Source organism: Clavelina lepadiformis, chromosome 6 (genome assembly GCF_947623445.1).
Source record: "Clavelina lepadiformis chromosome 6, kaClaLepa1.1, whole genome shotgun sequence".
Classification (NCBI taxonomy): domain Eukaryota; kingdom Metazoa; phylum Chordata; class Ascidiacea; order Aplousobranchia; family Clavelinidae; genus Clavelina; species Clavelina lepadiformis.
The window spans coordinates 14,433,777-14,447,672 of NC_135245.1; the positions used below are offsets into that span (position 1 = coordinate 14,433,777).

At 35.2% G+C, this 13,896-nt stretch overlaps 1 protein-coding gene and 1 long non-coding RNA gene across 6 annotated transcripts; one reads left to right on the forward strand and one right to left on the reverse strand.

The window, feature by feature from the left end:
* The first annotated feature begins 357 nt into the window (after window positions 1-357).
* On the forward strand, window positions 358-13,550 carry LOC143461813 (ribokinase-like). Of its 4 annotated transcripts, none has more exons than XM_076959699.1 (7): window positions 358-486; window positions 1,886-1,976; window positions 2,263-2,411; window positions 2,517-2,671; window positions 5,221-5,388; window positions 5,621-5,809; window positions 12,765-13,550. In XM_076959699.1, the coding sequence occupies exons 1-7, from the start codon at window positions 474-476 to the stop codon at window positions 12,810-12,812; spliced, it is 813 nt and encodes a 270-aa protein (XP_076815814.1). In that variant the 5' UTR covers window positions 358-473; the 3' UTR covers window positions 12,813-13,550. The 4 variants fall into 4 exon arrangements, with proteins under 4 accessions (XP_076815814.1, XP_076815813.1, XP_076815815.1 ...); XM_076959698.1 differs by lacking the exon at window positions 12,765-13,550 and adding an exon at window positions 10,095-12,002; XM_076959700.1 differs by lacking the exon at window positions 12,765-13,550 and adding an exon at window positions 5,867-6,006 and having other exon boundaries at window positions 5,621-5,746.
* Window positions 5,915-12,811, reverse strand: LOC143461814 (uncharacterized). Of its 2 annotated transcripts, none has more exons than XR_013118086.1 (2): window positions 11,996-12,115; window positions 5,915-6,054 (listed from the first exon to the last, which is right to left on the reverse strand). It is a non-coding gene; the product is annotated as an uncharacterized LOC143461814 (long non-coding RNA). The 2 variants fall into 2 exon arrangements; XR_013118087.1 differs by lacking the exon at window positions 5,915-6,054 and adding an exon at window positions 11,775-11,912 and having other exon boundaries at window positions 11,996-12,811.
* Window positions 13,551-13,896: the final 346 nt, after the last annotated feature.

The following is a 13,896-nucleotide window of genomic DNA, read 5'->3' on the forward strand; positions in this document are numbered from 1 at the left end:
AAATTTGTTTCAAATTGCTGTGGCCATTCTAACATGTTAAGAAGCTACTTTGGTTTGATCAAATATATTGTGCACTACAAATTTGAACGTCCCTACACAATACGCCATGATTCTCGCTTGTATGGACTTGGCTCAGTTTTGAAATGTGCCGGTTGGTGGTTTCTGTAACTGTGGTTTATGGTCACTTAATAGCCGTATGGTTTTGATGATCCTGGCGAAAAATTGGGTCATGGCAAAGATCAGTTCACATAGGATGCACCCTGATGCAAAGTTATAATAGAAAAACCATGCCCTGGAGTTAAGGAGGTTATGGCTTTTATGGTCTATCTACCCTGTTTTTTACCTAACATATTATTAACCTAAATATGCTATTTTTGCAGTGCACGTCTATCGTTTTGTAAGTGTTATATTTAAGACCTATAAGTTTTGGCGCTGTTCTAAGATTGTATCTGTGGCTCACGAACATCAGATTAATGGAAAATAAAGGTACGAATACCATATCAAACGGTACCCATGAGGTACCTATTACAGTTTTATATTATTTTTCAAGCAGAGCTGGGCACGAGTGCACTTGTTTTATAGAAGTGATTTTCTTTTTTGACAAGCACACTCCTTATTAAGGGTTATTTGCTCATCGCCCTTTTTTTGCTCAAACAATGTTGTGAATGCACAAATTGAATAGAAATGGTTGATTGAACAAAAAATTTAGTTTTTTGGACTGCTCTAAGACATAATTTTATGAATTTTTATTTTATGAAAATTGCTTTGAGACTAATTTTACATACAATTTTTGCTTTGCAAATTTATTGACGAAATATAAACAAGACAATACACAACATTAAGTACATTAGAACCTTGTAATGGCAGTTCAATATAAACACTTTGGTTTTAATCTGACAACGATTAGGTGAGTTATCATCATAGTGTCTAACCTTTCTTCACGTTGCTGTTATTTTTATGACTTAACCGATATATGCCTGTTGATGGTTGTTGAAAGTGAACTGTTGATTGTTGGCATGGACCATTCTTGAAGGTTCTTAATATTCGTCTATTAATCATTTGTGGCAGATTTGACCACAACAAAACTATTGAGCATGGGATTTTGTGAAATTTCTTATAACATTTACAATAAATAAGGACAAGCAAAGATTCGAAAGTGTTATTAAAGGAAACGTTTTAAAAATTGGTCCAATTTAAACTAGGGCTAATGAAATTTGGCTGGCGTATAGCCTCATAGTGGCTGAGAGATGTGTTTGAGTCATTTGCAAAAAAAATATTTATGTTGGAAACCTCTGGGTAAAATATTTGTAATCCTTCAACCAAGAAAATAAGTTATTCTGTTTATAATTTTAATACTTAAATATATGATGTTTCAATGACATTATTTTCTGAAATCGCAATTTTTTTTCTGATTTATAAAGGTACATAGTAGTACTTTTCCCTATAATTGACAATGCGATTTGACAGTTTGCACAAGCAAGCAACAGCTAACTTTGTTCAACGTTGAAGAAGATCAATTGAATTTTCAGCCCCACTTTAAAAAGTAAAAGAATTTAACCTTTCCCACTCACTTTCATATTCTGATAAAAGTCTGTCATTTTTATAACGTTGGTAAGCAGCTATCAAAAAAGATTTCTTGAATTGACCAAAAAATGTGGAAGAATTTTTGATCACTTAGAAATTTCATTATTCTAATGCCTCAATAATCAGATAGCTGGGAAAATAATCCTTTGGTACAGCGCAACGTTAATGGCATTGTTACCAAAAATTTTTACATAGGCATGTGATTTAAATTGAATGTTTTGACTTCGTATTTATTTAAACATGGATATGTATTTCATTTATAATCTGTGCTAATCTCACTGGTAATAAGATTTTTTTTCAGTGGAAATTGCAGTCGTTGGCTCTTGCAACATGGATCTGATAACATATACATCTCGGCTACCACACATAGGGGAGACCATGCATGGACATAAGTTAGTTTAACTTGACTTTTATGCACAGTTTTGAAACTACTGTATCCTACTACTACTACTACTATTACTATACAGAGAACTTATACTTCAGTGGTTCCCAACAAGTAATTTCTGCCAGAGAACTTTAAGTAACTTTTAATTTTAAGATTAAGAATTTTTCAATTTTCGTAATTTTTTTTGTTGTAGTTTTCAGAAATTAGAAAGCCTGTTTGAAGTAAATGCAGTATTTGAATTTAAGGAAGGTACAGACATTTTGAAGCGTCTTTAAACGACATTTTGTTTACAGATTTGTAAAAGGTTATGGTGGAAAAGGAGCTAATCAGTGTGTGGCTGCTGCCAAACTTGGTGCATACACTGCTATGATCGGCAAAGTTGGAGAAGATAATGATGGCGACAGTTTCATCAAAAATTTTAACACTTTTGGTGTAAATACAGGTATACTTGACATTAAAAATTTATTGCAGAAAAGTTCTAAGTCTTTGGTTTCCTTTTACTTTTTTGTTATTTTGCATTTCCATACACTAGTTTTATCATTTGTAGACCATGTTTTGAGAACTAAGTCATCGGCTACAGGCGTTGCTTCCATATCTGTAATAGATGGTGGTGGCAATGCCATTATTATTGCTGCTGGTGCTAATCTGGATCTTTCATTGCAAGATGTTAACAATGCATCCAATATTATTTCCAAAGCCAATGTAAGTTTGGGTAGTGTAATATAATGTACTGATCACGTAAAATCGTCAGGTAAGATAGGATAAGAACGAGCAGACAGTTAACAGAACCGTGCTCTAGCGCTGCTTATGTAGAGTGATCTTGTCAGTCGGTCTCACGCTGAGAGCTGGCTTGCACTATGTGCATTGGAGCATAGAATTAGTTACGTCAATTAATTGTCCATAGACATTACAGGTAGTGCATAACGATACTTGTGATAAACATATGCATTTAATTAACCTTTTCAAGACGATTTGGTAATTAATTATTCCATTGACAAATTTCCAGTATCAAATTGCACTTTTTCTAATGCTGTTAAACTGGCTTACTTATGTATTAGTTTATTTTGGCAAAACTGTTCACTATTTTTAGCATCTGTAAAACTTCAATGTAATTTAGTGATGCTTTTAAACTGCAAGATTGTATATTTTTGCTTAGAAGATTTAGAAATTGTCACCCAAAACGTATGAAGACCGATATCTTTGCAAAATTGTCTTATTATACTATATACTACTTCTACATTTTTGAGAACAAATTTTTGCGGGAAGTATAAGAGTGTGACTATAATTTAGTCCCATTCAGCTCCATACAAACTTTTTCCTAAATACTTTCCTTTATTGCGGATGGCTCAGAGTAAACAAACAAGATCTAGGTGTTAATTTGGATAAAATTGTGCAAATGGTCACTGCTGAAGATTCCGCTTGATCTAATGATCATGATTCTTGTCGAAGATGCAGCCTGTCTGTCCTGGCAAGGTTTTTTAAGGTTTGACTTTTGGGTCACGCTCTATGAGGTTTTAAGAGATCTTAGTTCTGTTGTCCAAGTATGTGAAACTCACTATAACTGCTTAAACGAGTTATCTATTATTAACATACATCTTTTTAGTATCGAAATACGGTACCTACTAAATATCTTTTCTAATGTCAGTTAAATCTAAAAAACTAAACACTTTGCCGCTGAATTTAGCATTTGGCATACCTGTTTTTCTAGTATTATAGTATTTCTAGTTCTAGTATTGTAAACGCCTAAATTTACCATTCAGAAGTGTGACCTGCAGATGGCAAAATAGTTACTTTTAAAATTAATCGGTATGGGTTATGACGTGATAATATGTGTGCGTGATCATTTAATGTGTGTTATTATGCCGAAAGGTTACTGATTTAATTGTAGTGTAGCCTATGTTGCAAAAATCTGACATACTAGTTGATAAACGTCTCACAACATTGGTTAAACTAAACAACAATTCACCGATATAATAAATTTTCAGTCAGCTGCTTGCAAGTTTACCGAAAACTATAACATTTTTTAAAAATCTGCTCCATCCCAGGCAATACATTCCTTTTGCATAGCAAGTTGGCTTGAAACAATTTTTTCCAAAAAATTCGGAAATGCCTTTATAGGCACTTGTAGCAAACGTCATGCCTAGGTATGTACAATATAGGGTAATTGATTATTCTAGAATAGTTTAGTCCAAATCTAGAATTTCTCATCCTATTCTAGAATAGCATAAACTCTAAATATATTAAGCACCAGCAGTGCTTTTGTTCTGAATTTGCAATAGGCCCACAAAATTATTACGGTTCAAACAAGTTTACGATTGTCAAATTGACATAACACACAGTTTAGCTCATGACGATTAACGCACCCACCTCATAGTACAATAACATCTCCTACATGTACCAATGAAAACCTTCAATCATAAAATAAAATCGGTTCCTAAGATTTAGGAAAAATACGAAAATTAAATTCGGATCTTTTGAGATTCGGTTATTTAGGATTCGTTATTCTGGAATGTGCATCCCGAGTCATGTCCCAAGACCACTTCTTGGAAATAAGACAAGTTCTGTACTTTTTCGACAATGAGCAACTACATGAAAAAGCTTACAAAATTAGGCCAGTAGTTAACCATTTGAACAACTCATTCATCCAGGCAATGTTTTTAACATTCCACCAAGCAATAGATTAACACTTGCTAAAACTTAAAGACAGCATTTACATGAATATGCCATTGTAGCAGTCAATAAAACAGGACATTAATATGTGGTTTAGAAGTAATTAGGAAGCCGGTTATCTTTTCCAATTTGATTTGTACACAGGCATGAAGGAGAACAGATTTCAAAACAAAAGGTTATGTAGTAATCAAGTTTTGGTAAGGTGCATCAAAATAGGTTAGGCTTGCCAAAGGGGAGTTATTTTCCACACTCCTGGAGCTAAAGGACAAACTATGAAGTCGCTATGGACTTGATTGGACAATTCTAAGTCGTTAACAAGTGACAAGTCATTGATTTTAAAAGTATTGTTTTAAACCATTGTGAGCGCAACTTATGCCAGACGAAAACTACACATAAAAGTGATTGCTACTAAATAGTACCGTTTTTTAAATAACCTCTCACATTTCGGGTAACCAATATTTCAAAAATCTCAAAGGGGTAACAGCCCTATTATAAAAATACTTTGCATATGTTAACTGTTGATTATTGTAAGAACTTAAATAATAAGTTTTTATTTGAACGTTGAACTTTTCGATTTATAGGTTTTGTTGTGTCAACTGGAAGTGCATCCTTTAACAACCCTGCATGCTTTGAAATTAGCCAAGTTGCATAATGTGAAAACTATCCTTAACCCAGCACCTGCACCTGACAATGGATTAGATATCGAGTTTTACACAAATTCTGATATAATATGCCCAAATGAAGCTGAGGTATGGACAACAGAATTTTGTAATTTTAGTTTGCCCAAGTTTACATATTTGACAAAATTAATACCTGTTTGAGAAAATATTGGCTCAGTATTGCTAACGTGATATAAACATGAAACCATGCATAATTACTTTTAAAAATGATAATAACATTAATATGATGACTTTTGTTTTTGTTCTGAAACTTTTTAGTACTTAATATATAATGACTACTTATTGGTTTCAAATCTTTAAGGCAACTTCATTGACGGATGTATGTGTAAATGATGTAGAGAGTGCAAAGAAAGCTGCTTTGATTTTGGTAGAAAAGGGTTGTGAAGTTGGAATTATTACACTGGGATCACAGGGTTGTGTTTATGCTGTAAGATCTGTTTCAAAAGCTGTTCATATCAAGCCAGATACAGTAAAGACTATTGACACTACGGTAAATATAAATGTTTAATATTGGTAACTCAACTCAATGAATTCTTGTTATTAATAGTCTCTGTCTCCTTTATGGAATTTGAGGCCTTGTTGTGGTGGAGGTCCATTAAAGCCTCATGGCCTTTCGAACTAGGCTGAAAGGAAATTGTTTTTGCGAGGAGATGCCCATGCCAGGCCAGGTGGAAAGACACCAATTATGAATGCATACAGGATTTTCCATCATAACACCAGTCTGCTTCAACTTTGCTGAATTAAAAGTAAAAGGTTTTTTTAGTAACAGCATTACAACACTGAAATTAACATTATTTTATGAAAGAAGCTTTCTCTTTTTTGACTTTCGAGAATGTTCGTATGTTTCCTCATCTCTCACAAGACACCAACAGTAGTCGGCCGTCAAATTAACGTCCCACCGACCTTGTTATCTTTATTCCATGGTTTTTATATCTTGGTGGGAACGGTCACCTTGCTCTTCACTTGTAGCTCCTAAATTTTCTGGAAAGTAATCCAAATGACTATGCAGAAAATGTACTTCTACTTCTTTGTAATCAGGTGATTTGGTATTACCCAAACAGTTGCTCACAACCTGGCTAAAAGCCATCCAACCTTCTTTTTGGTTTGGTTTGGTTCATGGTTGTGATAAATTCCTTGTCTTTCATTAGCTGTGTTATCTTTGGCCCATCAAATATACGCAAAACATGCCCCATGCGTAACCAGGCTTTTCACATACTGCTTTATTAGCCCAAGCTTAATGTGAAGAGGTGATAGTAATACTTTGCTTGGATCTACTAATGCTTGGTTACAGATATTTCTTTCTTCAAGAGTAAATTCTATTCTCTCACACCATTGCTCTTGTTTCCAATGTTTTGTTTTAGCTTTACTATCCCACAGACATAAAAAGCATGGATACTTAGTGTAGCCACCTTGTTGGCCAAGTAGCATACCCAAAACTTTTAAGTCACCAAATATTAACCAGTTGTGCCCTGAATATTTGCACTTAGTTATTAAGATTTTCATATGTTTCTTTGAGATGTACTGACTGACCAATTGGTATGGACTATGGAGGCATAGTTGTTTCCATTATGCAACAGTACAACTAGCCTTGGAGCTGTCTATGAATAGACGCCATTCATTTGAATCATACACACAGCCCATTGCATGTAAGAGGCCACCTATGTCATGACAAAACATAAAGGTATCTTCCATGCTGAAGTACGGAACCAAACCTTCCTCTCTTCGTCTGTAGAATCAATGTGTCTTCAAGAACTAGGAGATTGTTGTGATGTAGCCTAGATCCTAAGCTCTGCAAAATCAAATCACGAACTAAGTAATTTAAAAACCCTGCTTGATTAGTACCGGCAGCATCTCTTGGTCTGAAGATGAGCAATAGTCTTCACTTTTATTAGAACTTTCTTGTGATGTGCGGCTATCTATCTCACTTAATGATTGAGTTTAAGACGTAAATGTTGGTACAGGGATGGTGTCAGAATGAGTCACGGGTATCCATCATGGCTGATGGAATATTAAGATAGCTGATTTTGGATTTATTTTTGGAGCTAAACCCAGCTACAATTACAATGCAGAAATAACAGTCGCCAACATGGTTTGCTGACTCTCTCGAAACCATTGGAATGCCAAAACTCAAAATCTTTCATTTGCCTTTGGTCCATTGCCTCAGATTTTTAACGCATGCCCTGCACACCTTGTGAGGTATCCAGGACTTGTCTTGATCACCTAGTTTAATGCCAAAGTATGCTAAGTAAGCTTTTTCACAAAATCTGTGACGTTTCGTCTTTGCTTTGGAACAGTAAAGCATCCACAAACATAGCAGAAAACATCTGAGTGTAGCTTACACCTTCTTTGTCGAGCAGAAGTACTAGCCATTGGCAACAGGTTGTATAAATAACTAAAGAGATGAGTAACACAGGTTTGCAGAATACTTTATAAAACGTATCTAAAAATATGAAATAACTTAACAGATTTACCTGTATGTAAGCTACTTAAAATAATCATGCATGATCTATTTGACCCCCCCTACAAGACGCCCATGGTAGCTATGCAATGTATAAAATTAGCTGGTCGAAGATCGTTCGATTGCGGTTAACACAAGGTGATAGACAAAAACTCGTTTTTGGACTCGGTGCCCAGTAATTACCATGAAACATCTTATACGTCTACTGTATTTCTGCAAAATTGATGTAGACTGGTGTAAAGTTCTATGCTATATGGTAAATATTTTCTCTTACCATCAAAATATTGAATTGTTTTTTGTGAAAAAAATTGACGTGATAGAAAAATTTGAGGTTATTTTTAGTATCAGCAGCCCATAATTAACCGGAATAGGTCATCTTTAGGTAATCAGCAAAAACAAATTTGATTTTGTAGGACCAGTGTATAATTAATTCATTGTTCATCATGTAATTAAACGTGTTCGAGCTTTATGCAGAAAGGTTCGTTTGAATAGTGAGTGACATTATCCAAAATAAGTGGCCCGCAATTAGAAACCTTTGAATATGATTGGAAACTATGTAGAGTTATTCACCTAGCCAAAAGTGCGCATGCGACAACAAAGAGCATAGAGTACTTGTATTTCTGGATGTTTTATGTGCATTTATGTTTACTCATGACCTGTCAAAGGCTAACCGCTAACAGTTAAAAACTGGAATTTCCTTTCTGTGATAGAAAAGAATTGAAACAAAAAAAATGAGTCACTCAATGAACCCTTGTGAGTGGAGTTGTAATTTGTGGGTTGCCTTATTTGGGTTGTCAATTTTTGTGACGTGAGTCAAGTCATTGCCTTTAACTAAAAAAACTTTTCTGAGATCACTCTACGGGTTGCATTAAATTGATTAGAAAAAGATCCGTTGTTGTTACTAAAAGATTCGCTTCATTATGGACTTTAACTTAAGTCATTAGGCTTAGGTCAAGTCATTGACTTGAGTCATTACATCACTGTTTCTGAGTGTTAATCGCGAGGAATCCTTGAAGCAGGTGGAAAAGTTGAAGCACATGGGTGATTGGGAGTGCAATTCTTGAATGATTGCAAGCAAAACATAGTTTTGCAAGAGCATATACAGTCATATGTGAGCATTACTGATAAGTTGTCATAAAACAAGCATTTTCCAAGGCAACTAAACTATCAATGTAACCTACGCTTATTATTATTATGAATGGTGGGCAATGACCGAGAGAACGCGTTCACGCATGTAAATTGCTGAAATGGTATTTTTAAGAAAAATGGATTGTGTATTGGTACTAGGTCAGTTCTGTTGCACTAAAATCACTACCACTACGTTAACTGTTGAACACCTTTTTTGAATTAAGAGACCTTACTTACAATGGTATATGCACATCTCACCGGAATGCCTTAGCAGAAACTTGTAACTGGTAAATTACATCACTTACCTTATTTGGTCACGACTTGGGTTAGTTCGGATATCAATAATATTTACTATCCGGATAACGGATATTTCTGCTTTAGCTAACCGGATAATAAACGGTAAGCACAACGCAAGCTTTTTACCCTAATTTCTAGTAAAACATAATGTGTCGATTGTAAAAGTGTTCAAGTGCGATGTAGTTTTGTCATAAAAAACCACATATATGCAAAATTTTCAATGTTTATTTATTTTTGAATTTAGGGAATTCAGATTCGTACAATCGATCTCAAACTGCTTTCTTTAGAAAACTACTCAGTCCGCATCTTGCAATGCGTCTCTAATAAATTGTTGATTGCCTGGAGTATAACTTATAAAGCTCCTTGTAATTTTCAAGCGATTTGTGTATTGTTTGTGACATTAATAGAACTAACTCTTTCAACATTTAACGTCTTATAGAGAATGAAGGGCTGTGAATTAAGTTCAACATGGAGTCACCACTATTGTTCTGCTATAGGCTACCCGTTTATGAAAATAGAGGAGTTCAAAATTTGTCAAAAAAGCATAAACACGCACTAATAACGTTATGTATTTGTTATTCGGTTAACCAACACAATTTCATCCAGATATCAGATAGCTAAAATTACCTCGATATTCATATAGTTCAAACCTAGTTACGACGGTGCATTACTTTATAAGAACAGGATGATGTGGTGCGCCTAGAGCTTACCGTCCTCACAGCCCTCTTCAGAGGAGACAGAGGCTTCCAAAAAGGATGAATATTATTTGTCAAACGCTAAATTTATGGACCTACTTTTGAAAACATAAGCGATATATTGAAAACATTTGATAAATTCAACATGACACTCATACTACAATTAAGTGAAATTACCATGTCGCATTATTTTTCAGGGTGCAGGTGATGCTTTTGCTGGCGCCCTTGCTTTTTTTGTTGTACGGTTTCCAAATATTTCACTGCATGAGAAGATAAGCAGAGCTTGCTATATTGCAAGTAAAAGTGTGTGCTACGAAGGGACACAAAAAAGTTATCCATATGCTGCTAATGTACCAATAAATTTATTTGGTTTTGATAATATGTTTGACAATTAAGTTAAACATAAGTCAATGGTTCTCAACTGGGGGTTTGTCAAACATTTTTAGGACTCTGCGGAAACAGTTCTCCCTGTAAACAGTACAACTGCGAGGTGCAGTTGCTAGCTGAGGTTTGCGCAAGGAAATGTGCCAAACAAGCGTATAACACAATTTCCTTCTATGAGGTTAAACACCTACATAACTTTCAATTTTTTATTCCTTTATTCAGTTAGTTGTGGTCTTAGATGTTTTTCGCTCTGTCAAAATATGACAAGCAACTTGTAGGTCTAAAACTAATTTTGCTTACATTTAAAAACATCATGGGTAACACCATAAAGGGTTGAGAGCCACTGGCGTCAGCAATGGACGTGAAATGAGCTTCACTATATAAAATGTGGTAGAGTAATTTACTTGAGATATATATGGAAATAATTTCATTATGACGTTTTTATCATATGCTACGTTACAGTCATAATCCAAACGCTTGTATTAGTAGCTTTTCGCTATTTAATGATAGCTGTAATGAATCTGTTGTGCCTGTAGGATTAAAATGCACCCAGCACAAAATTCTCATTCTTTTCTGACTCTTGTTCCTTTATTGTCATGTTTTCTTATTTAGAAAATTAAGTTTAATTAAAAATGAATTATTTAGACCATCATCAAGGTTACTGCCTAATAAAGCGGATCGCAACACCGTAAATATTAAAACTGTTCCATTTGGTCACGAAATCAAACATACGGTAAACTACTGGAAGCAACAGATTAACCGCTAATATTGGTAACACGCACAGCATCTATGCGAATTCAGTTCAATTTAATTCATTAGACATAATAATTTTTTTAGGCATGTAGTTGATTAATCAATTTAAAAAAAACAGTCTTACCGTTCATCGATTCCTAACCTGAATCAGAACACTGTGTAACTCAATTTTTGTTTCTGAGTTCTAAGTGTTATTTCCTGATTGGTTACATCTAGAAACTAAGAAAAACTCATATAATTTCTTTTAAACTTTGCTTTTGTGAATACAAGAGTGATTTTTTCAAAATTCAGATTTTGTGCGAAAATGTGTACCACATTAAATTTGGTGTTATTTGTTTTTGCTATTGGAGAGGTTTACATTTTGTATTCTAATTTATGCTCCTTAACTTGTATGTGGAGTTGACAACCGAAAGATTTAAAACAACACTATTGAACAGTTAGATAGAAACAAACAGTAAACGAATCATTTAAAAATGTTTGGTTTTTCTAGATTTCCGACTACTACTTAAGCTACTTTCACGGATCAGCCCCCATATATAGTCACCCATCATGCGCTCATTATATTGTCCTTGGTAACGATGTTCAAAATCCAATATGTCCTGGTGGAAACGTTCTCCCTGTTCCTCTGAGTAAGCACCCATGTTTTCATTTAACGCATCCAGATAAGCGTCAAGCATGTGGACTTTGAGGGACATTCTGCAGCCCATTTCGTCGTAGTTTTTAGCTAATTTGGCAGCCAGCTCCACATAATAATCCACAACGGTGGAATCAATATTTTGCTGGAGTTAATTAAAGGGTCCCATTTGACGTTGCTTTTCCCAACAGAAAATTCAGTTCGTTCTGGCCATATTCGTCTATGGTAGTGTGCAGTGGTATCTCTATTATCCCAATGGCATAAGTAACATATAAATTTGGTAAATCCACCCTGGAGACCACCGAAATCATCAGAAACTTTTCTTACCTTCTAGGTTCTTTTTACAGTAGTCGCAAACAAAGTGAGGTGCCCATGTGTTATCCTGATCCCCGACTGGCATACCGAAATTTGCTTTGTAGGCTTCACACATTCTAACGGATGCTTGCACAGAATGTTTTCTTGCTCTCGTTTTGATAAATTGTGCACAGACAAAGCAGAATGCTTGCAACCTCTCGAGAACATTTTCAAAGGCAGAATATACTGCAGTGAAACAGGTTGTAAATAAAACCAAAATTTCTTCAAGTTCTTAAAATTCGAATTAACTACAAATTCTTGTTTAACAATAACTTAATCTTAATGAAGTTGACCTGGAGCAGAAAATATAATTAGAATAGTTGTATGGTATATAAAGTACATTTCAAAAAAGGCCTTCATTTTGCTGGATCAGTAACAACTTAGATACAAACTTGACAGCACTAATCTAATCTTGGAGTGTTCCCCGCAAACGAAACGACTCTTCCTGTCTTTGTTTCTGTCGCAAAGGCTACAACGCTGTCGTTTTAATTTGGGAGCATTGACATGATAAACTTCGTTTTTGCGCTGATGCTTCTGGCTTTTTGTCAGAAGTTGCATCAACATCTGGTTGCGAATACTTAGTTGATAGCATCGGCACCACAAAGTTCTCTTTTGAACAATACGAGGCAATAATGGCGTCATCTTGGAAGCCAAATAATGAAAAGCTGAGTTGTATTTTCACTTCTTCATTTATAAACTCCAATAAGTATAACCACGCCAATAAATCTCTTGAACTCTTCAGGTTCCACAGTTTTCCATTCCCTACTATAAACAAGTTCTCCTGCATTGATCCATTTACAAATTGTGTCGATGAGTGGTTGACGTAGAAACAGCATAAGCGAATCTACAACGGAACCACATCGCCGGTTTGCAAACCGTGGTGAGCACTGAGCAGCAGCTCTGCCAGCTGAAGGTCCTACAGCAGCACTGGAAGACCAACATACGGATTTTTTTTCGAGACAGAAAAGAATTCATGGAAGTTGTCAACGGACCATTTCTTCACTATCACTTCCGGCGGAAGAATCTGTGCAAGCATAACCGCTGATGTGATCAACCTCGACGTCATCAGAAGGCTAAAATTCATCACAACTTAATTATATATAACACAAACAGTTATATATAATAAAATAAACTAACAATTGCGGTTTTTATGCTATTATATTGTTTATAGACAAAAACCAAAGTGTTGGTTTAGTACTGCGGTTTACATAACGAAATAATGCTGTCAAGTTAATAGTTTTGTCAAAACAAACTAATACATAAGTAAGCCAGTTTAACAGCATTAGAAAAAGTGCAATTTGATACTGAAAATTTGTCAATGGAATAATAAATGGCCCAAACGTCTTGAAAAGGTTAATTAAATGCATATGTCTATGACAAGTGAATAATAATAAAATCGTGTCGTTTTGAAATTTGTGGGTGTTCATCGCCAAGGCCGGATTTACCAATAGGCTAGGCAGGCTGAAGCCTAGAGCCTCAAATTCAATTTGGAAGTTTGGTATTGATGCCGATTTAATTGCTTTAGAGTTTAGAGAATCCATTTTCTATCCATAACTACTGAGGGTATTTTGACACCTTTAGTATACCATTTTGTACCAAAATTAAGAACATGGCAACCCTGGGTATAGGCCTCACAAATGGAATAGCCTAGGGCCTGTCATGGTCTAAATCCGGCCCTGTTCATCGACCACAGAAGCCACGGGCCAAAAAACCCAATTTATACATGCGACCTGAAAGTTTTCAACCCGCCTTCAGCTAGAGTGCAAGGCTGACCTTTTTCAAGTAACGGAATTAAATAGAACGTCCAATCACACAATCTGACATTGGTCGGGCCCTTCACGCATGGTATCAATCGCAATAATAGAAGCATTATG

Bases quoted from the DNA above. Each gene is read 5' to 3' on its own strand.
- LOC143461813 (XM_076959698.1), top strand. The intron at 1,977-2,262 runs GTTAGTTTAACT...TTTTGTTTACAG, and splicing joins GAGACCATGCATGGACATAA to ATTTGTAAAAGGTTATGGTG. The intron at 2,672-5,220 runs GTAAGTTTGGGT...TTCGATTTATAG, and splicing joins ATATTATTTCCAAAGCCAAT to GTTTTGTTGTGTCAACTGGA.